The sequence below is a fragment of the Lytechinus variegatus genome, chromosome 2 (genome assembly GCF_018143015.1).
Source record: "Lytechinus variegatus isolate NC3 chromosome 2, Lvar_3.0, whole genome shotgun sequence".
NCBI lineage: Eukaryota > Metazoa > Echinodermata > Echinoidea > Temnopleuroida > Toxopneustidae > Lytechinus > Lytechinus variegatus.
Genome location: NC_054741.1, coordinates 36629318 through 36657120, shown reverse-complemented (window position 1 = coordinate 36657120; position 27803 = coordinate 36629318). Strand labels below are relative to the sequence as shown.

At 35.6% G+C, this 27803-nt stretch overlaps 1 protein-coding gene across 3 annotated transcripts; it reads right to left on the bottom strand.

The window, feature by feature from the left end:
* Positions 1–969: 969 nt before the first annotated feature.
* On the bottom strand, positions 970–27561 carry LOC121407994 (RNA-binding protein 39-like). Of its 3 annotated transcripts, XM_041599283.1 has the most exons (14): positions 27402–27561; positions 22617–22719; positions 20717–20790; positions 17698–17772; positions 15735–16055; positions 15242–15353; positions 13199–13291; positions 12420–12617; positions 11655–11720; positions 10957–11164; positions 9714–9931; positions 5906–6117; positions 4651–4835; positions 970–3345 (listed from the first exon to the last, which is right to left on the bottom strand). In XM_041599283.1, exons 2-14 carry the CDS (start codon positions 22674–22676, stop codon positions 3236–3238), a joined length of 1932 nt encoding a protein of 643 aa, XP_041455217.1. In that variant the 5' UTR covers positions 22677–22719; positions 27402–27561; the 3' UTR covers positions 970–3235. The 3 variants fall into 3 exon arrangements, with proteins under 3 accessions (XP_041455217.1, XP_041455220.1, XP_041455219.1); XM_041599286.1 differs by lacking the exons at positions 22617–22719; positions 27402–27561 and having other exon boundaries at positions 17699–17772; positions 20717–20744; XM_041599285.1 differs by lacking the exons at positions 20717–20790; positions 22617–22719; positions 27402–27561 and having other exon boundaries at positions 17699–18222.
* Positions 27562–27803: the final 242 nt, after the last annotated feature.

Genomic DNA, 27803 nt, shown 5'->3' with positions numbered 1-27803 from the left:
AAAATCAAGGGATGAAATTGGTAATTCCGTGTGTGGAATTTACAGCGGAGCAATTGTCGCTGGAGCAAATGTGTGAACCATTATGGAATTCACTAATTGATGCATATTAGTTTTTTTTTCAATAAAATCGACTTGGGAAATGAGTATTTGGGAAAAAAAATATGAGCATTAATTTCAGTTCAAATTTGTAGTCGACTGTTAAAGCCATGGCCCGAGGCCACTTTGCATTCCACCCCCCCCCCCCCTCCAGGTTCCATGACTTTTGCTCCTGATCACATGACAGACTTTAATCAACAGCGATTTCAGAATGAGGAAACATAACATAAAAGGGGTAATCTTGTAGTAAACTTCTGCCAACATTGTATTCCTGTGGTAGGAAGTTGTCCCAAACTATGTTTTCTTTATGAAATTTGAAAGAAAAAGGATAGCACAATTAATTTCTATGTATTATTTGGTACATGTTTGAAATATCAGATTTACTCTACCATTCAAGAAAAAGTGCAGACCGGGTGGGTGTTTCATAAAGCTGTTCGTAAGTTAACAACGACTTTAAGAACGACTGGTGATCCCTTTTTGAATGCTAAATAATCACAAATGAACAGTAAATACTGAATATCATTTACCACAAGAAAGGGTCACTCTTGACTTACAAACAGCTTTATGAAACAGCTTTATGAAATGCCCCCTGTACTGTTAGAGAATTGTGTCACAATTGGCTATCCATAATTAAATCACTTCAGACCACAGCTTGAATTTAACTCGAGTTCAGAATACAGGCCAATATCTCTGGGACCAAGAGGTAAGGAAAAGGGGGGTGGGGGAAAAATTTAAGGGAGAGTTTGAGACAAAGAGGAGGGGCCAATGAACAGGAATTAATAAAGAGAGGGAAGAGATCATTAACGGATCTGAACGACCACTTTTTAAAACATGTCAAGACACATCAAAAATTAACAAGCATAAGCAAAATACTTGATTTCTTTATAAAATTTATTTTCAATACTAGTGATGTCGATATTCGAAGAAAAAATGAAAGTGGAACGGACATAAGGTAAAGATACACGTAGTGAAAGATTAATTTGTTCAATACCCATTTGGAAACTAGGTGAGCCGATGGTTCGAAGATTGTTTTGAATTTTCGTGATTATGATTTTTTTTTGGAGGGGGGGTTCCGATCAAATTATGTACACATAATAGAGAAAAAATAAACATATTTCAAGCCAATTTCACCACCTTGTCCTTCAAACATCAATATACCAGTCTAAAACTTTTGTGCCCAAGTGTCCTTTGAAATAATTTTTTTTTTCTTCAGGTAATGATTTGTCTGTAAATCATTCAATGGAAACAATGCTAACAAGATTTATCTCCTGGTAATAGATATCTTTCTTCATAGGAATGTGGATCAGGTAAAAAAAATCTATTTAATTTCTGCTGTTGGCAGAAAAAGCATGGCAAAAGCATATAACAATTTTCAAGGATCTATGTGCATAGACAAATATTAGGTGTTCTATTCCCTCAATAAAATTTCACTGTACACTGATGCGTTCACATTTGAAAGTGCCTTGACGTGAGGATCATACACATGTAGTCAAAATTGTTCTGCTTTACTGAATGTTTTCAAATATGACGTTCTGCACATGTATCCAAAATAAATGGAAAAGGTATTTTTAATGCAAATGTTTTTGCAAGTAGGTATTATATTTTAACTTCATTATCACAGAATTAAAGGACAGCCACATTTCCAAAAGAGCCTGGCCAGAACACAGCTTTCTAGTATGGTTTTATACTGTGAACATATGATGTACATGTCTACTGACATGTCATGGGGAACTTATGAACAAAGAAATAAATCATATATGACCAGAATAAGAAATGGGGGGGGGGCATTTATCTCAAAGTATCTCATATGTATTTACATCATATTTACAAAATGTCATTGTTCTTGATCAATACTGAAGAGGAAAAAAAGTCGAAACTCGTTGACATCAGAAAGATAGTTTGGGTAAAAACAGACCCCTTATTTACAAGTACGAGAATCATATTCATAAAAAAATTTCAAGTCTGAAAACACTGAATGGCACTCTTTTCACTAATGACAATCAGGGACATTTAATTCAAGCATTAATCTAGAAAAATATTATCAACGGCACCAAAAGAAGCTCTTTGTGATAGCTTGCACATTAACTAGGTTTGTGGTGCATTCACACACTCACTATGGCATGATTAGACCGAATAATATTCCTGTTATTGCATCACAATTTGCTCCCTATTTTTTAAAGACCACTGGGAACACAAAATGTCTTTCTTTAATATGAAGCATAAACTGGAGAGTAATCATTTCAGGAAGGTTCAAGAAATAGGAGGCCCCACATGCTTTATGGAACTGCCAAAAAATCTTCAAAGCGTTCCTTCACTGAACAGCCTACAATTTGGGATCAAATCCAATTAAAATTACATAAAACAAATAAACTCCCTGCTAGATGATACATACAAGGTAGGTTCAAGAAAAATATTGAAGAAAACCATGAACATATCCTTCTTTAAAAAAATCTATTTTTTTTCTATAACAAATATTACAGGAAAACCTTTCTGGAAATAAGATATCATCCATTTGCAGGGTAATGGTTAAGAGCGGGCAAGTGTGATGAATTACTGTATTAATCAATAGATATTAGATCAGAGAATCATAAAACACATGCGTACATTGTACATTTAAAACCACATAAAACAACTTATACCAAGGGTATTATAAGCACTCTGCTTGACAGTATACTTCTCATATTAAAAAAAAGAATAGGAGCATTTTCAGTCTTACTGTGCCACTGTACGGGCACATATATTGTGATAAATCAAGCCTGCTAGCTGTGCAGCGAGCAGCAGAAATTGATTTGGCACAGATCGTTGATTCAATACCTAGTCAGACACAGATTTCCCTTCGCAAGGTATTAACCGAGCATTATCCACTCCATGCGGACCAAATCAGAGAACAAAAGACCAAGTATCAGAATTTGACATTTGCCCTTATGATGTCTGCATGGATGATGTCTGCATGGCAATGATTCCCAGGTAGAGAAGATGGTCACACGTTTCACTGATTCATCTCTTGGCTATGCTTGTAGCCCCCACGCAACACAAAAGAGGTGATTATTTGGTATCGAATGTTCTGTAAAAATTGTCACGGCTGAAGCAACTTCTGCGACATTGACGGGACAGAAAGGAAAGCGTTGCTGTTGGCGTGCTATACTCTCCTGGGTGTGCTGGGTTGAAGCAGCATTGTAGCTGACGCAGCTTGCGGAAAGATGGCATGGTAGTTGGCCACTGGCATGTAGGCTGCGGTGATCATTTTACCTGGAAATACAATCAAACACACATCATTAACTTTTACAGAGTCTTCAATTCTTCCATAATTATACTTGCCTGCATCACCTAACAATTTTGGTTAACATTGGTTTGACTTTTAAAAAATCTGAGCTAGAAAGTCACACTTGTCACCTGTGTCTGTGATATGTTACAAAAATGAAGCCCAGAAAAACTTGCGTTCGAAAATAATTATTTAGTGCTTCAAAATTGAAATATAAAGTGACCGGAAACACCATCTTAATTTCATCCCATACACTTATGTGTACTATTTAGGCGTCTTACAGATGCCTATTTACAAAATCGGGTTTGCCTTGTACTTTTAGCTTTTCATTCTCAATAATGGTCGTTTTCAGAGTTTATTAGTTCTAATACAGGCACTTGTACACATGTTTCATCTTGGTTCAAGAATTTTTTAAATCGGCTGCTCACAAAGTTAAACAATACCTTTAAGAGTCCCTATGCACTCTCAAATAATGCTGCATAACAACCCCGGCTTTAGGGGATAATATGCTACACACTGTGTATATGGAGATGTACATTCAATCTCACATGAAAATTTGAAGAAATACATCAGAACTATTATCTGAAGATAAACATATTTGTTTTCGATAAAACAAATAAATACTAATGCAAGTACTAATGTCCAATTTCAAAACTTTGGTTCATATTCCAGCACTTGGTCATGTGTGTCTATTACTCCAACCTTAATAAAATATATATGTTTTTGTTTTCCCAAAGTAGCCATCTCCCCAAAATATTGTTTCCTTCTTCAAAATAGCATTTTTGTTTTAAATATAAATTTAGCTTGTCTTTCCAAAATACGCCCTCCCCCTCCCCAGATGCTTCTAAAACAGGGTTCCCAGCTTTTCAAGAAAACAAAATTCCCTGATTTTTCACCGATGAAGTTTAAAAAATTCCCTAATAATTATTCAAATCCATTCCAAGTTTTGCATGTTTTTTAAGTTGTTGCAGTGAAATACATGTATTTTCAATAATGCAAAACCACCATAACCAGTCATTCAATGGATGTTGATTTGATAAGTAATAAGTAAGAAAATATAATAACAGATCCTGACTGATAACTGTGCTTTTGACTTTTGGGCCGATCAAAATTCCCTGACATTCCCTCATTTAAGGCATTTTTCCTTAATTTGAGGTGTTTAAAAAAAATCAATTCCCTGCTTTTTCCCTAACTGAAAAAAGTAAAATAATTTTCCGATTTGCTGGGAACCCTGTAAAACTGGAGTCAATGACCGACAACAAAAAATAAAACCATCCATAGTGTAGTCTTACCTGCAAACCATCTGTTGTGTAGGTTACTAACAGCTGCCATAGCTATCTGAGCATTTGGGCATTTGACATAAACATTCCCCTGCGGCGATGCTTTATCTACGTGTATATGAAGCACTCCTCCGTGTTTATTACATTCCTCAATCACGTCATCTCGGATATCAGTCTCCCAACCTATCATTGTCTCTCTGTAAGAAAAAATGTATTCAACTGTGAGTTGATAGTTAAGGTATTTCTAAAGCATTCGTAGAGGTTCGATACTGTGAATTAAGTATACTTAGGTACAGAGCTGTCAAATATTTTTGTTAAAAAAAAACCCTTTTCTTCATTTCTTTATATCATATTTTCAAGCCTAAAATCCTGTTTTTCTTTAAGAATTTTAAACAAAAAACCAAGATATATCATCATTCTTACAAATGTCATAAATCCTTTTATTGGGGTGAAATTCTTATGTGTCACTTCCCCCAAAATCCTACTAATTGGCATCTCTGTTAGGTATCATTTACATTCTAATCTTGGAAAGGTGTACTGTCCTTAGATTTATTTTTCTTCAGTATATCTAGCACCCATTTGCAGTAATGTTTTCATTCCCTTTGAAAAATGACAGATGGCCACTTTACGGATTATTATCACCCTTCTCAATTTTAAAATAAAGTAGCTCAGAATTATTTTTAATTTCTGCAAAAATCTACTTTTAAAGGATTCATATCATGTGATATATGGGGAGAGCAGCTCAAATGTGGGGTCACAAAATAGTACTTAAAAACAAATTTTATTCACTGATGGATCAGTAACAAACCTTCAATAACATTGTTTCTATCATTTTTATTGATATCAGGGTAATCTTTGCCTTTGCATAAAATTCTGAATTTATTAAGTAGAGGACACCCTGTTAACTATGCTAATAAGATGTCTTCCTGTGAGCCCAAAGAAAGGATTATACCGTCACCTAGAACCTAGAGATTACCCAATTTCTGATGAATTTTAACAGAGACAACTCTGTTCCAGTTGGAAAATAAAATGGGCAATTCCATAAGCATTTACACGACTTGACTTCCAATATGTGGGACCATCCTGCCATCATTTGTGTCTGTTTTTCTTATTCACTGGAAAAGTTGTAAAGCTGTCCTATCAAGGCGTGATCAATTCAAGCAAGTAAAAATTAGGCAACAAGCCGTTGGTCGGGACGTACAAAGGTCGACTATCTGATGTAATATCCCATTTATTTATCGTTTGAATAGTAGATCAGAATACGTACGCTTGAGGATCAAACATGTTGGAGAGCATGAAGCAAGCTGTAGATCCAGCTCCAGTAGGTCCACCTGCTGCTGCTGCTGGTGGTGCCGGTGCTTGGACCTGTGGTACGGGCGGTGCTACCTGAGGTACCGGTTCAGGTAATAGACCAGCTGCGAGAGGTGGGATGCCTGATAACACATCTGGTACGGCTCCCATTCCTAGTGCCAAATTGGTCTGAAATAGTAGATAAAGATATACAGATAAGGACATGAAGACTTGTGACAGGGATATTTTGTAAAAATATTTGAAAAAATCCATGCTTTGAGCTACTTCGCATTAGGATGCTATTCACCACAGAAATACTTATGTCCTAATTTTGTTGATAGGTCAAAATTACTCTTCTTTCACTTTTCTTTTTAATCAAAATAACAGGATCTAAACAATCGTTGCACAAAGCAAATGATATCTTCATTCTTTTACTATATGATCTACCCTCTCTTGTTGAGGCTTGAGTCATCTATCACAATCAGCCTGGACACAGATTCTGGATAAACTATACAATTAACCCATGCACGTGTTAACATTATAACTATTTCAGCTGTGTTATTGTTATTTATTCTTTTTATTAATCATATAATCAGCATAATAGCAAACATTAAATAGAAATTTAACAACAGGATAAGGAGAGTCACAAAGATGTCTGGGGGCTGTTTCATAAAGCTGTTCGTAATTTAAGAGTGACTTTAAGAACGACAGGTGATCCCTTTTTACGTGCTTAACAATCTCCAATGAATATACCATTTACCACAAGAAAGGATCACCAGTCGCTCTTAACTTACAAACAGCTTTATGAAACACCCACCAGGAAAGGAAAATACATGTAGATGAAAGAAACAACTATTACTTTAGGGTCTTCCTTTCAATCCGTAAGCATTTACAGAAACACCCTGGGTACAAGTAAGGCACACAACAGCAAAGAAGCTGTACGTACATGTGAGTACATGCATCCAGACTGACACAAAGACTGACACCGAATGGAAATAGAGGCATAGTCCAGGATAGAAGAGACATAACCTTGTTTTTTTATATATACAATATTTTTTGATGGTTTCTTGTCAATTCGAGGGTGCTGATTACGAATCTGAATGATGCCACTCGTGTAACCTTGAGCATTTGCCGCAAATTGGCAAAATCCAATATGGCCGCCAAAATATGCAAATTACCCATGAAAATCATAAAATTGTCCGCACATTGGCTGTGAAATGCATGAAATTGTGTGGCAGGAGTGAAATACAATCTTAAAAAATAATTTTTTTAATAAAATATTTATTTTCCTGATATTCAAAATGGCCGCCATAGGCCATTGTATACACTATCATGTACAATATGAATAGGGAAAACTAATTTTCATAAAAATAAGCACTAAACTGCAAAAAATCGCGATGTATGAACGAAGTAATATATGCAAATCACCATTACTAACGAGATACATAATTTGTAATGTCATATATGGGAAAATTGCAGTATTTTTATATCTAAAATAGCCGCCACTGGCCCAAACAGTATTGCGTACAATTGCAATGGGAGCCAAAAAATTCTCAAGAGTGATCACTAAAATGCTTATTATGAAGATTAAACAATTGGAATACTGACATGATTATTAACGAAATATATTATCAATATGCTTTGTATGTGGTAAATGTTGTATTCTGATATTCAAAATGGCTGCCAAATGCCCTAAAAGTATTATACACAATGAGAAATAAGAGAAAAGAAATCACAAGATTGAGCGCTAAAATGCATATATATGTGATAAATTGACTGGATACTGTCTAAAAACGTATTTTTTAACGAAATATATCATTCAGGTTTCAAGTTTGTGTTAAATACTGTATTTCGACCTTCAAAATGGCCGCCATCGACATTAACCGTATTATGTACAATGTAAAGTGGGAAACCAATATTGACAGGAGTGAGCACCATAAATGCACGTAATAGTGATCTATGAGTAAAATATTGTCTGAAAGCATCATTTCTATTAAGATATATCATTTATTCTGCCAGTTAGGTGATAAATACGGTTATTTTAAAGTCAAAATGGCCGCTACAGTCCCTTACGGTATTATACACAATATGAACGGGAACAAATCATTTGAACAGAATTTGGCTATGCTTGGTCAAATGGTGATGTATGAGTGGAATATTGTCTGAAAACATGATTTATAACAAAATATATAATATCTTATGTAATTTGGTGATAAATACTGTATTTCAACATTCAAAATGGCTGTCATATGCCCTTTTTGTGAACATCATTTGTCTCCACCCAAATTGTATATATACGATAAGTGCTTATGGTGGCCATTTTCAATTTAAAAATGCAGCATTTTATCACCTTAATTACACAACATTATGATATATCTAGTTAGAAACCATGGTTTTAGACAATAATTCACCTTTACATCACAATTCACAATTATATGCAATATTTAGAGTCAAGCAAAGCCAAATTCTGTCAAAATTATATGTCCCATATTACAATGTACACAATACTTTTAGGACCTATGGCAGCCATTTTGGATTTCAAAGTACAGCATTTATTACCTCCACCATGTCCACGACCTATATGTGATGTTTTCAGTTAGAAATAATGTTTAAGACAATATCCTTACTCGTACATCACAGTTATATGCATTTTATGATTCTTACTCTTGTGAATATTATTTTCCCTGTTCGCATGTTACATAATTTATTTAGGGCTTGTAGATGTTATTTTGAATGTCAAAGTATTAATCACCTATATGGAAGAAGAAATGCGATGATTAAAACAAAAATGTTTTCAAATAACGATTTACTCATACAACAGGATTATATGGATGTCAAATCCAAATTCTTACAAAATTATATGTCCCAATTCACATTGTAGATAATACTGTTAGGGCCTATAGGGGCCATTTTGAATTTCATAATACAGTATTTATCTCATGCATGACAAAAGAAATGATATGTCTTGCTATAAAACATGTTGTCAGACAATATTTTATTCATAGATCACAATTACTTGCATTTTATGTTTCTTACTCGTGTGAAAATTAGTTTCTCTATTCGCATTGTACATGATTAATATAGGGGCTATGGCGGCCATTTTGAATTTCAAAATACATGTATACAGCATTTACCCCATAAATGGCATATTTACAATTTTGTATTTAGTCAGTATTCCACTCGTTCATCTTAATAATCTACATTTTAATGCTCAATCATGTCATTTTTTGGCCCCGGCTATTGCCATTGTACATAATACTCTTTGGGCCAGTGGGGCTATTTTAGATATCAAAATACAGCAATGTTCCAATATTTGACATAATAAATAATATATCTCATTAGTAATGATGATTTGCATATATTACTTCGTTCATACATCGCGATTTTTGCAGTTTAGTGCTCATTTTTGTGAAAACTAGTTTTCCCTATTCATATTTTACATGATAGTGTATACAATGGCCTATGGTGGCCATTTTGAATATTGGGAAAATAAATATTTTGTCAAAAATTATTTTTTAAGATTGTATTTCACTCCTGCCACACAATTTCATGCATTTCACAGCAAATGTGAGGACAATTTTATGAGTTTCATGGGTAATTTGCATATTTTGGCGGCCATATTGGATTTTGCCAATTTGCGGAAAATGCTCAAGGTTACACGAGTGGCATCATTCAGATTCGTAATCAGCACCCTCGAATTGACAAGAAACCATCAAAAAATATTGTATATATAAAAAAACAAGGTTTGGTCAATTTTCTATGGGGCCTATCCTGGACTAGCATACCTGTTGAGCTGAAGCAGTGGCTGCTGCAAGAGCTTGCGCACTCTGTTGAGCCTGTAGCTGAGCAGCTTGCAGGGATTCCTGTAGGTTCAAACCAGCTGCTGGCTGTGGTAAAGTCATCTGGGTTGGATTCACCTGGAGACCTGGTAGACCCATCCCTGGTACCTGGCTCAGCGGATGCAACGCTTCCGCCGCTGCAGCAGGGATCTGGAAACCAGTGCCTGCACAGTGACAAAGAAATACAGATATTCTTGGTGTTTAACCTTCAGGGATGTCACTTGGATATTATTAAAAAATAGTCTGAAAATCATCCAGAATGACTCCTTCCCTAAAAGAAAAACATGTTTTCTATGGGCAAAATAGGTAGACTAGCTTAGCTGGGAAATGATAATAGCAGGGCTAGCTGGGAGAACAGAAGTGGCTACCCTTGGTAAATATACTGTTATTATTATTATTATTAAAATATATTGAAAAGGTCTGAATTCAGACTTTAGTCTGAAAAGTGGCATCCCCAACCCCTTATCTATGTGTATCATACTGGGTGAATTTAAGTTTGGTGTTGGAAGCACAGTTAAGATTGTCTTCCTAAGCTCCAACACCTAGTCTGAGTTTACTAAATGATTCAAATTACATGACAGCTCAACACCAGGTGCAATTCATCCAAGCACCAACTAACATTTCAAGTTATAGGAGTCAAAGGTCTAAAGTCAATATCGTAGTTGGAATCAGCAACTCAGTGACAAAGCCTTCCTGGGGTGTCTCATGTAGAAATAGTTGCATATCGAATACAATCAAAAATCAAACACAAGTTGATTTCAAACTATTCAGAAGCATGCACTTGCATGTAATATATCAAGTTGTGTTTAAATGCAACTCTTTCTGTAATTTATGGGCCCCTGAATAAAGAAAAACAAATTACTTTTGCTATTTTTTTTTCTTTTTCAAATCATGTAAAATGTGTGTTGTTCTTTGAGCACTAAAGAGAGTCAATTGTCAAGGTACAAGTTCAATTTGTTGTCAACATCATCAGTGCTATCATTCTTGACATCATCACCATCACTGTTAACAAAAGACAAAAGATTTTTCAAATCATGTAAAATGTGTGTTGTTCTTTGAGCACTACAGAGAGTCAACTGTCAAGGTACAAGTTCAATTTGTCATCAACATCATCAGTGCTATCATTCTTGACATCATTACCATCATTATCACCATCACTGTTAATAAAACAAAAAGACAAATGTCTTACCTTCTGCTAGTTTAGCCATGAGTTGCAATCTGCCGGTAGTATTGAGTGTGATACCTCTCTTATCAAGCTCTTCGCTATCTAAAAACGAGGGCGTCTGTTGACCCTGTTCATTCCTCTCTGTAACGTGGTTGACTTTCATGGGTCTTCCGGCTAACTCAAATCCATTCAACTGATCTAGAGCCCTCTTGGCATCCTCGGCATCATGGAACTATAATAAAAACACAGATTTATTTAGCACAAAAAGCAAATTTGAGACTGTGCATTGTTCAACTTAGCCATTTCAAGATAAAAGATCTGTTGTGGACCAATAAGAGTTTGCACTCTTCGCGCAAAACAGTATGAAGATGGTTATGGGGCAGTCACACTTGGATGGCTTAGCCAGCGTATGCCCGACATACGCCATCATACATTTGGCAAGTCATTTAGTCATTTACCCCTATTTCTTAATAAACAGAATTGCCATTTGTCAACAAAACAATATTAAATCCATTGGATTTCTTGATACTAAGAAGTAGGATTAAATGAAATGTATGGCAGCATACACAAATCAACTCCTTGTTGTGGTGGAAAATTCTTGATAATTTCATCTTGAAAATCATGTATATTTTGCCATACAAATTATTAAGTATGTTGGACATTCTTCATGACAAAAGCAATAATGACATTTAAACAATTATATGGCAATAGATTCTACTTACAGTAATAAAACCATATCCCTTGGATCGATTGGCGTCTGTGTCCATCATGAGCTGAATATTATCAATCTGCAAGGGAAGTACAAATAACCAATAATCAATAAACTGGCAGAAAGTCAATCCTACTGTGAACTTAAAATGATGGTAAACCATATAGTTGTGTTACAAGATAATTACATGTTCATGAAGCTTACAGCTTAAACTGATTATATATTTCCCTTGGAAAATAAGTCATCATTCAAATATAAGAAATCAATACAAAATACAATCATCAAGTATTTTAGAAAATCAATGATCAATATTATTGCTGATTGTTAAATAAAAATTAAATAAATTAGCATGGAAAAACATGCTAACATCCATATACCAGTACATGACATGGCAGAACTTTTAAATCATTTTTATTAAATGCTAATGATACCAAATCTAATGATTTATTATGTCTAAAGAATACGAAGCGCTGACAAACCCTTTTAACATATTACATTAATGTTGGTAGTTTACTGAGTAGTGTGACTTTCATCAGAAAATCAAATACATGGATAGGCAGTCCATCAATTCATTCAATCATCAATCCATCCACCAACCAATCCATCCATTCATCTATCAATCTATCCATCAATAAATTCATCCATTCATTTATTATTCATTTCATATATTTATTTTATCCACAGTTAAATGCAATTTAATGCATTCCGAGTTCATGAGCTGGCAGGGGTGAGGTAGCAAGCAAAGAGAATTTTACAATAACCCCCTGTGGGTACTTACTTTACCAAACGGTTCAAAGATGCCCCGGAGCATAGCTTCTGTGATGTTATAATGAAGAGATCCTACATACAGCCTCATAGGACCTGAATTGACTTTCTGCAGGGTAACATTCTGACCAGCTGACCGATTCTTCTCTGCATGGGACGGCTGTACGATGATGGGGACACCTAGTAACTTCTGATTATTGAGTCCTAGTGCCTGTGTAAATTACATGATTCATATCATATAAATTTCTGACACTAGTACACAAATTAATCAATTCATGGGACTACAGCAAAATTAGTATACATTTGTTTTATTCGTAAATTATTCATACTTTTTTAAAGTCATACATGACTTTCTCCAAAACTGAATACAAAGGCCATAAAGAAAAGTTTACTCGCAAATTGGTAAAATGTTTATCATTATCTGCATAATTCCATGAGAACTGAACATGATAAAATGGCTCACAATCTAATTCAACTACCATATTCAAACCATTTATAGCTTTTTGAACATCTTAATGAAATTCTTCAGGTTGAAACATATACGAAAAAATACAATATAAAAGATTTAAATATTAAGATTTGAAGATATATTAAACAAAGTATCCAAAAAAAAGCCTTGTTGGTTGGTTGCCCTGAAATTACCCTAAAATCCTATTTTGTTCACAAAATATGGCCTGAAAAACAGGGTGCTTTTTTAGGAAGTGGGATATTTTAATTCATTGGATTTATCCTTTGTATAAATATCAAAGAAAAAAAAAAGAAATGTATTGAAATAACGCTCACTACACTTACCAGAGGTACTGAGTCTGCAGAATCATATTCCACATAGCCTACTCCTTTTGATCTCCTTGAGTTCCGATCTGTGATGATTTTGACAGTTCTCACCTATGGGGGGGGGAATAATCAAGAGATAATTACAAATGTCTCCTGACATTGGATACAAACATTAACAGTGTTGACCATTCAGATTTTTTTTTTTTCACATACTTTTGTAAAGTGACATACCTTGTATCTTGTAGTATTTTTTTCCTGAAATCCTCCACCAGGGTCCCGTAACACAAAGGTAAGTGATTAATCGTAGGCTTGATTTTCATGATCGATTGTACATTGAAGTAAATGGTATGAATAGAAGAAAATTGTTCAAGGATCATTGCTAAGCTTTGTTTTACAGGCCCCAGGAAGTGTTTACTTAGGGCAGATGATAGTGTCATTATTTTCTAGATTTGGGAGGGCCTTCATAATTTGGTTTTTGAAGATTTCAGTACTTCTTGAATTAACATTTTCCCTTGTGAGTTTGTCCCAGTGGGCTACTGTGTCAAGAAGTTTGCAAGCCAAGGTAGAGTTAACCTTGTATTGCTCGTCATGAGAGAGTCTAAACCTTGTTGATTTCTTTGAGGGACATTTATGTAAATCTCAAGTGAAATCTAAGTGAAATATCAAATGTTGTAATAACGCAGTATACTCCCTTGCATTATTTGCATGCTATACCAACTGAAAATATATTTTCAATATTCTATTATTTTTTTTCTTCTGCTGGCAGCATAAAAAAATGTTCTGATATCCTTAAATATACAATATCATGATTGCTACATATGGGTTTTAAAAAAAACTTCAATAAAATTACTATTCTCTGCCTTTTGTGAAAGTCTTGATCACAAAGGAAGTCATATTGTCTCTATGAATGTTAACTGTTGGGACGTTTGCTGAAATACATATTTCATTCCAATATATAACATTTTTAAATTCCCACCATTTTTTACTCTCAAGAGAGTACAGTACATACAGTACAAGTGTTTTAGAATCTCCGAAGTACATATCAGTGCTCTTAATTATTGCATGTATGAATAAGAATGCTTTTATATCATTCGACTATACAATATTCATTACAAAGTGTACATGGACTGTTCTAGTATATATCCATCCATAGTATCACTATTACTATTACATGTAGGAGAAATGCTGCAGTTATACCAACACTAGTGAATCTAACCCAACAAACGATATGTAGGGACAGCCATTTTCCGATTAAAAAAATCTTAAATCCTGTTCTTGCATGTCTGAAAATGGAAATTCTGTTTCCCCACAGACTTTGTGTACATGAATAAGTGACATTTCTGTTTACATAGAAAATCAATACGCAACAAGTTGTGATGTCAAAATGCTCGCGCAGGTCAAAATTTGTATTTGCCACTGGACAAACAACGCTTTAAAATCTACTGCAATCAAAGAGATACGAGTACGAAAGCTATTTAAAGAAACATAATCAAATCAATACATCCTCACCTTTCATGTTATCAGCACCATTTTTTGGTTGAATGAGATTTTATTGATAATTTTGGGACCTTTTGGACATTTATTTGAGCAGTTGATGACTTTCGCCTATCCGCCATTTTGGATTTGAGTATTCCACCAAAATGATGTTATGACCAAACGCAGAGGCGGCAACACACGGCCGTGTTTCTGCCTCTATGCGGACGTGAATGTAATTTCGATACCTTTGAGTGATGGAATCGAGTGCAGTCATGATGATGTGTGGATTTTCATGGTTGTAGGGAAGTGAGATTGTGATTTTTGGCCAGTTGATATTTGTATTTCGTTAAGGATATGGGAGTAATTACTGTTGCTCTTCTGTGCATTTTGAGGAAAAATATGTTTTCTGTGATTTTTCGTTTGAAAAGCCACTTTCCATTTCAAAAGGCCGATTTCGTGAATTCTGTCTGTTTTACGGGTTCGCAGAAAATCACTGTCCCTAGATAAGTCATTGTAAATATCATGAAAGCTGTGAAAGGTCTGGAGTCGGTATCGCTGGTGTGACTGTGGGATAAAATACCCTACCTTTCCAACTGATGAGAAGAATTCTTTGAGTTCCCTTTCTTTGGCTCTCTGTGAAAGTTGCATAACGAAAACAGTTCTGGCATCACGCGTATCTGCATCTGGATCATCCCGCCTGAATGAGGAAAAGATTAGAATTGAGTTCCTGGTGAATTATGCACAAACTATGCTTGATTTATTTCTTTGGAAATATCTTGTTTTCTCTCTCTTTCAAAGAAACATTTACTCAAAGTCAAACATGAAAACAATTTATTCATTTTATACAAATTTCACAGCAGCTGTACATGTATACCATTATAATAACAAACTTTGCATTTATCATGCAGAACTGACTCTATTCTGTATATTCTTTAATAAAAGAAATAATGAACAACTGATCTACCTTACAAAACATTTAGAATATAATACATTTAGCATGGAGAATTAAACAAAATCAAAAAATCAAATCTCCACCACATCCACAAACACACCAATACTAATTGCCTCAGTGACTTACACAGGGCTGATTTCCTTGTTGCGTTCTTTACTGCGTGATCTTCTGGATCTGTAGTTGTCTTCCTCCCTGTCTCTGTGATAATAGCCACCTCGACCACCCCTATAGCCTCCTCCACCCCATCGGTCTCCTCCCCTGTACCCTCCGTAGCGCTCCCTGCTTCGGCTCCGTCTCCTCGGCGGGCTCCTTCGTCTGTCCCTGTCTCTGTCACGATCCCTCCTGTCGCCTCGGTCCCTGTCACGATCTCTATCCCTGTCTCGGTCTCCCCTGTCCCGGTCTCTTTCACGGTCCCTGTCTCGGCCTCTGTCGCGATCCTTGCGATCCCTGAAATGCAAGAGGAAAGCAGATGTAGTCGGAATAAAGTCATTCACTTGACTACCGTTGCTACACCTTCTTTCAACAAGTGGAATGCCTCTGGCCGTCTCACCTGCATCACGCGATTCAACATAGCAGCAGTGCTGGCTTTGAAACTACTATAACTCACACAAGATGTTCAGTGATACTTGGTTACTCTTATTTCCACGTTTTATGAATTAGACCAATACACTTACAGAGATAGGATGGTAATTCAACAAATACCCCCAATGTGGCCAAAGTTCATTGATCTCACATGACCTTTGACCTTGATTATGTGACCTGAAACTTGCACAGGATATTCAGTGATACTTGATTACACTTAGGTCCAAGTTTCAAAAGTCAGATCAATAAACTTGCAAAGTTATGATAGTAATTCAACAGATACCCCCATTATGGCCAAAGTTCATTGACCTTTGACCCTGGTCATGTGACCTAAAATGCGCACAGGATGTTCAGTGATACTTGATTACTCTTATGTCCAAGTTTTATGAACTAGACCAACATACTTTCAAAGTTATGATGGTAAGTTCATTGACCCTAAATTGACCCTAAATGACCCTAAATGACCTTGATCATGTGACCTGACACTTGCACAGGATGTTCAGTGATACTTGATTACTATTATGTTTAAGTTTCATGAATCAGATCCAAAAACTTTTAAAGTTTTGATTGTAATTCAACAGATACCCCCAATCGGCCAAAGTTCATTGACCCTAAATGACCTTTGACCTTGGTCATGTGACGTGAAACTCATGGAGGATGTTTGGTGATACTTGATTAACCTTATGTCCAAGTTTAATGAACTAGGTCCATATATTTTCTAAGTTATGACATTTCAAAAACTTAACCTCAGGTTAAGATTTTGATGTTGATTCCCCCAACATGGCCTAAGTTCATTGACCCTAAATGACCTTTGACCTTGGTCATGTGACATGAAACTCTACTAGGATGTTCAGTAATACTTGATTAACCTTATGGCCAAGTTTCATGAACTAGGTCCATATACTTTCTAAGTTATGATGTCATTTCAAAAACTTAACCTCAGGTTAAGATTTGATGTTGACGCCGCCGCCGCCGCCGTCGGAAAAGCGGCGCCTATAGTCTCACTCTGCTATGCAGGTGAGACAAAAACTAGTGACTGTTTCAAAAAGAGTTACAACTACAACAAATAACTTCATAAACACATTGTATAGTGTTTCGATTATCAGCTGCATAGGCTAGTGTTTGCCAAGTATTTCAATTTATTTTCAAAAGCCCGGAGAAGCATTCCAATCATTTATTAAGTAGTCTGATGAGGTTGTGGAGAGCCAATCCCAACTGGGCAATCATGATGCAGCCAACTCCAAAGTTATGCAACATTTATCAAACACTGGGAATTTATTCAGTTGAACATCAAGACAGTCCCTCTATGTAATTTTAAAGTAATGGAACTGGTATCTATTATCTTAGACTTCTCTCTCTCTCTAACATCAATGTTTTCCTTCTTTATCGATAACCATCTGAGGATTAGGGCTTAGAAGAGAACAGCAAAAGATACCTCTTCAGAAATAAACTAAAAAAGAGATTAAAGCTGATAAGGAGAAAACAAACTCTCGAAAGAGGGCAGGAACTGTGTCTTTCTTTGCTCTTGCTGCGGCTGCGTTTCCTTCCTTTGCTCCTGCTGCGACTCCTCCTCCTTTCTTCCCTGAAATACAGACAGTCTCCACATGTTAATAAATTATCATTTATGAAAGTACAACTGTATTTACAATTACTTATAGTATATTCTAACTGGAACCCCTTTTATCCAAAGCAATTAAATCAGTTTTGAAAATTTTGATATTTCCATCATATAGCTTTCATGGAGTAGACTTCCAAATACACTAGGAAGTGAAAACTTAATCTTTATTTATTTCTTAATCTTTTTATAAAGTTGAAACGAACAAATTTATCATCTGCAGAAAAGGAACTTCTCATGCTCTTCTGTATGGGAGCTATTTAAATCGTAGAGCAATTCTTCTATCGAAATTCTGTCCCTTGTGATAAATAAAAAGATGGAATGCAGAGTTACGGACGAGCATTCATTCCTATTTGTAGATTCAGGGTGTAGCTGATAATCCAACTATAATATGGAGTATTATCCACTTGACAACACTGGTTGTATATATATATATATATATATATATAGGGGAAGGCGGGGTAAGTTGTGACAGTTTTTGCTTTTTGCATGTTAGAATTGATATGATTAATAATCTTGTCGAAATAAGTACCTTGCCTTGAAATGTAATTCTTCTGAAATATTTTCCACCTATATATAACTTTCTATCCCCACACTGAAAGTCATCGTGACCTTTGAAAAAAACGATGTCAAATGGCTCAACTTGCCCCATATATGGGGTAAGTTTGAACCACTTTCTGGGGTTAGTTGAGCCACAAAAACTATGTACAAAATGTATGGGGGGAGAACCAGCATGTCAATTTTTGTTTAAAGTCTTTTCACTTGCTAATTCTCTATAAATACTAACATCCTGTAAAAGGAAAAGAGCAGTCACGTAAATTTGCTCCTTTCAGCCTGCATTTCAATCGATTTTTATGGTTTGTTTGTTTTTTAAGATACATTACCATAGGAATTACCATGGCTCAACTTGCCCCATGCTGTTTGGCTCAACTTACCCCAGTCCGAACTTAGTGCGATAATTTTGTATCCACACATTTATTATGCATCCATCATATAAAAGACTATGACAAGAATGAAGATCCATACCTGGACTAATAATGTTGTTATCATGTCTTTATTATATCTAAAGACGTGTGTGTTTATAAAGCACTTATCTATTTCACACTCTTTTTTACTTTTTTGGCTGAAATTCATATTTTTCCCTCTAAAAAAATAGTTTTTGTTTCAAAGTTGGAAACAATGTGGTGGGGTTAGGGGTTATGCTATGGGTCATCAATACATGACACCACCACAATGTTTGACTCATTCATTATTGGCCTGGGGCTGGTGGCTCAACTTGCCCCTATGCTCAACTTACCCCGCCTTCCCCTATATATATATATATATCTCTCTCAAATTACAGACAGGTCTAAAATTACCCCCTAATGCAACCGTGGCCATGGCTTGCCTGGGAAACTTTTAACTGACAGCAATGCCCCTCTCAGTTGCCTTACATATTTGTTTAGGATAATGCTAAAATGTCCTTATTTCAAGCTGTTGTACTGTATAGAAATGGACCTTATAGGAGAGGCACCTTGCCCTCCTAAATAATAACTTCAGGCCTCTACAGCTGTACATTTTTTTTCGGACAGTTAACTGCGAATCAACTAGCTCCAAATGTTCTTCCTTCACTATTAACTCATAATATCACACATGATATGTTGATGCCGTTTCCACAACAATTGGTCCCCATGCATGGGGCACAGTGACACAAAGTATCCCAGGATAGTCTAATTATTACACCATGTATCCCTCAAAACTCAGACACCTTGTAGACAAACCATATACATATATCTCCTGCAGTCTCACACCAGACTCAACTTTGTTTTAATGTACATGAGACTACAGAAGATAAGTGAAATGTGAGAGGGAGGGTGTCAAATCATAATCAAATGGGGGACGTCAATCTCGACACCTTGCGCCACGGTGATCATCTCGGCTCTTCTCCAGTGACCAAAGGACGAAAACAACTTTCGAATTGCGTTCAGCAGGCGAAGATGGCTAGGTATTTCTCACTTTATCCATACAATCTGCGGCAATAGACATTGACCCAAGTTGTTACTTATTTCTTGGTTTTTAAACACTGATTTGGGGGAGTTGGGGAATGGACTTCACTTGAAATCAACTTAGACATTATAATGGACTCACTTTGAAGATTTTAATTGCAATCAACATTTATAAAGGGCCAAATATGTCAATGAATAGTTTTTGTGAATTATATGCAGCAATAAAATGAATATCAAACTGCTTGCTCTTTGACAATGTCTCCTCACTACATGAACAAATTCACATCTCAAGAAAAATTATTTTTCAGTATAGACAACAATATATCAGAGATGTATGTGTATATATGTGTTCGTAAAAATTGTATTTGATCAAAAACATGCTTCAAGTAACTCTTATCCCCCAATTTATCTACAACATGGTGTACATTTTGGGCATGCATGTAATGGAAAATAGCATTTTCTCCTCAAGCTCTGCTAGACAGATGTTACAAAAGCAACCATCTACAATCATATCTGCGAGATGGCCAATAAATTCTCTCTGCATCACAGTTCCACTATACCTTACCTTAAAGAGGGGGTTTTAAGCAGGGCTGACTTTTCCGCATCAAGTTCACCAAACTATCCCTCAAAAACTTGCCACCTATGTGATGGAGCACATGTGTAAAATTGTTACTGTGTTTTTAGCCTGGAAAGAAATATAGTCTTCATGATGAGATTTTCTATGTGTTTTAGTTTCATTTGTACCTCTCACACACTACAACCTACTATGGGGTATCCACTGACAGGACACATTTCAACATAAAGACTGAAATCATTTTCAACATAACACTTTGACTCTTGCCCGAACATCAGTGATGCAAGTTAAATGGACATTGACATAATGACATAAGTAAGAGTCCCTCTAGAGAAAGTAATGAGCAACTCACTTTTTCTTTGATGCCGGGGCTTCCTCTTCTGTTTCTTCAAGTGTGGGTTGATCATCTTTCTCTGGGGCGGCTTCCTGGATTCCAAAGGATAACATCATCATCAATGTAACACCACAAGCACGATGGGGGAGTATTGGGGTAGCAAAAAGGGGAGGGGCAACAGGGATTGTGGTAGAATAAAAGGGAAAGAAAGCAGAACAAGCAAAGGCATGTGAATAAATGTGTTTATATTTTATATTTGTTGAGATTTTCCCATGACGTGATGCATGCATGAGAAGCAGGAGTCTCTCTATCAGTTGCTATTAAATTCAATGTATAACCAACTGCTGTGTGAGGAAAATAATACATCATATTTATTTATGCAGCATAAGTATTTGGTGTTTCTTTCCTTGATCATCCTGAATTGGGAGATGCAACTTGGCATGAAACTACTGCTTCTCATGTTGCTCCCTTCGCATCAACTTACCAGGCACCTACTACAAAACAGAGTGCTTCCAATTTTGGAACATATTATAACCCTAGGAACATTTTGCCTGGGACCTGCAGAGGAAAATACTTACGCTGACCTACAACCATCAGTCATGAAACTTTTTAAAAGACCGATCCAAATAGAATGAGATGGTCCAAATACCAGTAAATAGGAATCTGTGACAAATGAAAATGTTGGAAAAGTGTGAGGTACTGATGTCTTTAAAAGACAAGAACCCTGCTGTACATAGGTGCATTGAGATTCTGACTATTAGGGATAATGCATACATCTTCATGCATGAAAGGATATAAAATAGCCAAAGGAGACTTAAATATACTGCAAGAAATGAATTTCTTGGACAATAGTGGAAAAGAAGCAATTGATTGGGGAGAAAGATATCAAAATAGTACAACGATATACTTGGTTCCAATTATTTCTTCTTTTCAATTTCCCTCCGTTGAAACATGCATCAACATTCTACTAGTTTCTGTTACAACCCACCCCCCCCCCCCCAAAAAAAAGGGATGAAAATGTTAAGATGTGTTAACAAAACAATGATAAAATCAAATATGTTTTCAAATATTTGAGAAATTAATGAAGAGTAAAATTTATCAAAAAAAAACAAAAACATTATTACAGGTGCAGAAGAGAGGTGACAAAAGACCAATATGGTCCTGCATGCAACAAATCATTTTATCTTTGACTTAAATGTTGAAAAGATAATTACTATCCACAAATATGACTGTAATGCATTATAAAATCATGCACACTCCTGAGTGCATGAGACATGCCCCCCCCCCCCCCATTTCTCCAATTGCAATGTTTTTTTTTTCAACAATGTACATCTTCAAAAACACTATATTTTATACTCTTTGTCATAGAGATGATACAATATTCTTTGAAGGTCATGAGCTCCCTAATATCATCTGGGTACAGGTGGACATTCTAATCAAACCTAGAAAAGACAGATGGGTAAGCATGTCAATTTCATTCTTAAAATAGTGTTGTTGTTTTTTTAATAAATGTTTTAGAATTTAAACTTCTTTGCAACATCAATAGGCGATTCTGTATGCTAAAAATTGCAAACTTTGCTCATTACCTGGATACATTAAACATAAAACATATTTTCCCTCTTTTTATATCAAATTCATTGTGCACATAGGAACTTGGTTCTCAGCATTTTCAAATATTTCGATTTTAAAAGACTGTCTTCAGGTTCTTGACATTAATTCTTGCTAAGATGGACTTTGACATTAACCATCATGAATTTCTCTAATAAGGTCAGCCTCCCACAAACATATTCAAAATTAAATGATAACACCTTGTTTCAAAATGCTTCTTAAAACATGATTTAAAATTGATTTATAATACATCAACAACAAAAAATGTGTACCATAATCCAGCAATCAAGTAATATTTACAAGAACTCACCTCTTTTTTGTACATGTAGGGGGCCTCCAACATGGCCTCAACATCCAAATCCTCTGCCATTTTGATCGTCTATTTGTCTTCAGTTATTGATAACCACTTAACCCTAAAATGAAAACAAATGATGTAAATGGGTAGATACAGTATGATCTGAATCAGTTCAATGATAAACATTCAACCATTTAAAAAATTGTGAGACTGCGACCTGCTTATAAAATTGCGATAGACAAAAACAAACTGCTAGATAACCGTTATCAAACAGTATTATCAAATAGATTGTACACTAATCTGAGATGTTGCCTACTTCTATTCTGTTTTATTTTCCTTTCCACCACTGTCCGAATAATGCATCATCTATATTCCTTTTCGTAGAACTGGAGTTCATAACGAAAGGTATACAAAATATATTTTATCTCGTTAGCACCTCAAAACAATTTTTTAAAATGTCCTGATAGATCGTACTGATCTGAGATGATGCCTACTTCTATTCTGTTTTATTTTCCTTTTCGCCATTGTCGGAAAATGAGTCATTTATGATACATGTATTTATCGGCCGATGCAAGTATCACCCTTGTCCAAGTTTCATGAACTAGGTCCAAATACACCAGAAGTTATAACATTTCAAAAACTTAACCTTGGTTAAGATTTTGATATTGATTCCCCCAACATGGTAAAAGTTCGTCGACCCTAAGTGACCTTTGACCTAGGTCATGTGACCTGAAACTCACGCAGGATATTCAGTAATACTCGATTACTCTTAGGCCAAGTAAAAAAAGAAAGTAGTTGATCGTCCGGGTTTTTCGAGAGCAGTGATGAGGTCCTTACTATTTGCTATCTTAATATTTTTTTTTAAAACAAGGAGGCATTTTCTCGGCCCGATTTTTTACATCATTGATGAGGGAGGCCCTTACTATTTACAATTTTTTTTGATATTTTTTATTCATATCATTTTCAGGCCATGTCAACCTCCAATCATGTGATCTATGCCTGCTCAATATTAATAATGAGTAGAATATAAATATCTACGATTGATTGGAAATCTATGGAAAATGTATTATGCGATAAATTGATGTTATTGCTGATGTATACTGGTACTGTATTGTTGTAAGACAGAATGTTCATGTCAAGTGAATAATTCAAACATTCTATATATGTAAGGGTAAAAATAATGCATGGGGGGGGGGTCATTTTTATTACCATGGTCATGGAGCCATGTTCAGTTTTCCAGAGCCAATCTCTTTTTTAGCTCTGGGCATGGTTCGCATCGCAGTTTCCAGCTGCTTGTTCGTTTACATGTTTAATACTGTTCAAGTTTTATTCATTCTTTATATTGATATTGAATATTAAATCCATAATTGAATATTCAATGCATTGCCTGCTGATGTTTAAAAACTCGACAGAAAATTCAATTCATTTCACAAATTCACATGTGCCAGCAGTCACATCATCCCAGCACACATGCATTCAGCCAACAGAGCATAGAGATGTATATCTCTATGCAACAGAGTCACACAATCACCGTAACACACATAAATACAAGCGCTATCACTCACCAAAAAACCCAGCTGAAATACAAATTACGTCATTGAAATTGATTTATCTGCACCATATTTCCAAAGCACACGACGGATTAGTTCAGATTCAGGAAGCGGGGTCCCCGAAAATGCACTAAAAATGAAGAAATCTGTGATCTTTTCTGAGTATGCAAACTTTATTTTCTCGCTAATTTATGAAGGTATCTTCAAATTTCCAATAAAAAAAACAAATCAGATTTTTTTCTTTCTTGCAGTTACGGCGATATCGGACTTTGCAATTGTTTTTGAAGTTGTGAGAGAGATCCCAGAGCACATGAGAGCAAATTGCTCGCCAATTTTGTGATTTTTTTGCTATTCAGCAGTCATAAAAATAGTAAATATCAAGAAAATTGATGCTGCAATCAAAATGGGAAGAGGGCGCGGACGAGAAACATCACTTTTTTTTTATGGAAAATAGTAAATAAAAAAATTTCATGCGGCGGCCAAAATTGATGCGCACGAGGACGATCAACTACTTTCTTTTTTTACTTGGCCTTATGTCCAAGTTTCATGAACAAGGTCTATATATACTTTTTAAGTTATGACGACATTTCAAAAACTTAACCTCGGTTAAGATTTCAATGTCGACGACGCCGCTATCAGAAAAGTGGTATGCTATGCAGGCGGGACAAAAACCAGATAGATTCCAAGATAAGGGTTTTCCCAATCGAGATGACATCAGGCCTCTACAAAAAAAATTTCAGCACTTGCCCTGTTGGGCAAGTGATGAAAAATTTTGCTTGCCCGATAGAAAAAACTGCTTGCCCAATTTTTTAAATAATTTTTTTAATAATAATTAAATAATTTTTTTCATTATGACGGCACTACTCTTACTAAATAACAATTGAGAATCATGTCCAGTATAAAAGAACACACATTGAAAAGGATATTTTCAGCAACGTAGGCCTGAGTCTTTACGTTTATTTTGGAGAAAAAAATCAATATTTTATGGCTATTTAAGGTTTTAAAAAACCCTTCAACAAAAGTTGCTAAAATTTCATATTTTGCATCTTTAAATCCATGAAATGGCTACCTGCGTAACATATTTCCTTAGAATTGCTTTCATTTACCGTAGTTGGAAACTATAAAGAAAGCCAGTGAAAAATGTTCAGCTCTTTATTGACTCAGAAAAAATTATTTTATCATCAAAAGTGGAGTGGCTAAAATTTCACATTTTGCATCTTTAAATCCATGAAATGGTCATTTATTTTCCATATTTCCTTGATTTCCTCGATTAAAAAAAATTATTTGGAAACCATCAAGTCTTTTCTTCATCATTTTATGATGTTCCACTCGGTCAATAATTTTATCTACATGTTTTCACTTATTAATGAATTATTAGTAACATTGTTTATGGCAATATTGTATGATTTTTAAGTAATCTTTTTCACTATGCTTAGAATCTTGGGTGTGTGTGTGTGTGTGTTTGTGTGGGTGTGACTGTGAGTTGAACTTTGATATAAATGAATTCAATATCTAATTTCTACTTCGCCTATTCCAGTACAATAACCTGTACTCAGCCATGTAATAAAGGCCCACATACCCTAACTTTTCCTGAAGTTCTTTGAAAACGCAGACTTCTACGAAAATTGCATTTCTCTATGGGGGAGTCTAAATTTGGTGAGAATGTATTCATTAATAACTTAAATATACATGACAATAAAGAAATCATCAAACTTTATTGGAAGTTTTGAATAATATACCCGAAATGTAAACTCTGTCTGAAACAGAAAATCACCATCATTGAGGCCTTTACTGAGCGAATTGTCCCCCAGAGCTCTGGCAGAGAGACAGAGCTCAGACTGGCTAGCTAGTACATGTAGTATGCGCCCGTGTGTGAGCCTCCCGCCGGCCTTGTGAAATAGATGGAGCTTTGTTTGATGTTTATTGTCTGATATTTACCTCTTCCCCTCAAAAAGGGAAACAAATTTTAAGTCATAATTAACAAATACGGCAAGTTATTTTAGATGTTAATAGGCCGTTTTGAAAAGCAAAGCAGAATGACATGACAACTCACCAATGCGAGGTTACTAGACTCAGTGATTTATTTCCTGTGTAATTCTAATTATTTTATCACAGAATTGTGATATCGGAAGGGGGAAAATGTGCATTAGAAATTGCACATGGTGGTAGTCGTAATGGACCCCTATACTACATTCAACTGTTTCCCGGCCATTGCGTTGATTTTTTTCATACCTGGTACCATGTATGGAAATAAGTGGTACAGAAAAAATAACGCAATTTCGGAATTTGAAACTGCGCTACTCGTTATTTTTTAAGGCTGATTCATGATTTTGAGTGTGGATTTTGGATGATTTATGGAAAAACGAGGTACGGTACTGAAAAAAAAGACGCAACAACCACTTGCCCGATCGGGCAATTGATTTTGAGAGGTGCTTGCCCGCACGTCATTTTCACTTGCCCCGGGCAAGCGGGCAAGCGGGTTTGTCGCGCATCTTCATGACATGCATGGTAACGGCAAATGGATATGATAAAGATTTGAATATACATGTAGACATGGTAGAGTTAACCTATGTAGAGTCTACTTAAACTTTTCCATCCCATTTTGTTGCATATATTCACTCCATTGCCGTGTTTTGGTATCGACAGAACCGGCCAATTATCATCATCTATTTTACATTGGAAAATGACGACACCCGATCTCCCAGGGCCAGGACAGAGAGCAGCAAGCAAATTTCGATGCAGTGTTATGCAACAAATTTCATCAAACTTTGCCATGCGCGATTTAAAGACAGTAACTAAAAATGCGTTCTTGCAGTTTTCATCAATCATGGTCATGCGCATTCATCATGGTTTTGCAAGCGTAAGTTGCTATCTATTCTTTGCCTTGCTTCTGTTTGAACTTTGTGGTAAAAATTCATGATTTAACTAATTTTGTAGTACTACTTGTCATGCTTGTCAGACTTGTGAACTGTGAAAAAGTCGGCACAAAAAGTCTTTAAATGTGCGCATATTATTATGGTCACCCCACAAACATTAAACAATTTTGATATTTTTTCTTGTGAAACAGCAAGCAAGGACATACATACACCATGTACACCCTCCCCCACACACACACACACAAGCCAAAGGCCATACACATGACGACACGCGAACCACGCATGCATCATCACATCAGGCCGAATCGAACCTGAGTCGGCACTGAATTTCATAATTAAGACATCGGAATTCGTACTGAAATCATCCAATTTACCACAATATTCACGAGTAGTGTAGAGATTGTGTGACGATATACGAACAGCAACTTATATGACACGTTCATGCGCCGAAATGTCGATTTGTGTTCGACTTCCGCAAGAAATTTCCACAGATTTCCACGGGCCAAAGTTCAGGAATTGTCGATTTGAGCTGTAAGTTTTAAAGGTTTAATCATCAACGAAAACTTAAAAAAGGGATTTTCAACTGATCTGAACAAGATTACATTGCATTTATTTAAATCTTTGAATAAAAAATTATAATAAGAATAAAAAATTGATTTTTAAAATTGAATTTGATCAAATTTATCGACTAAGTCTTATATATTTCATAAGATATTTTGATCGAGACAGACGCGTCCGCATGCGCAATTAAGCGCAAGCGCAGCCAACGAATTGTA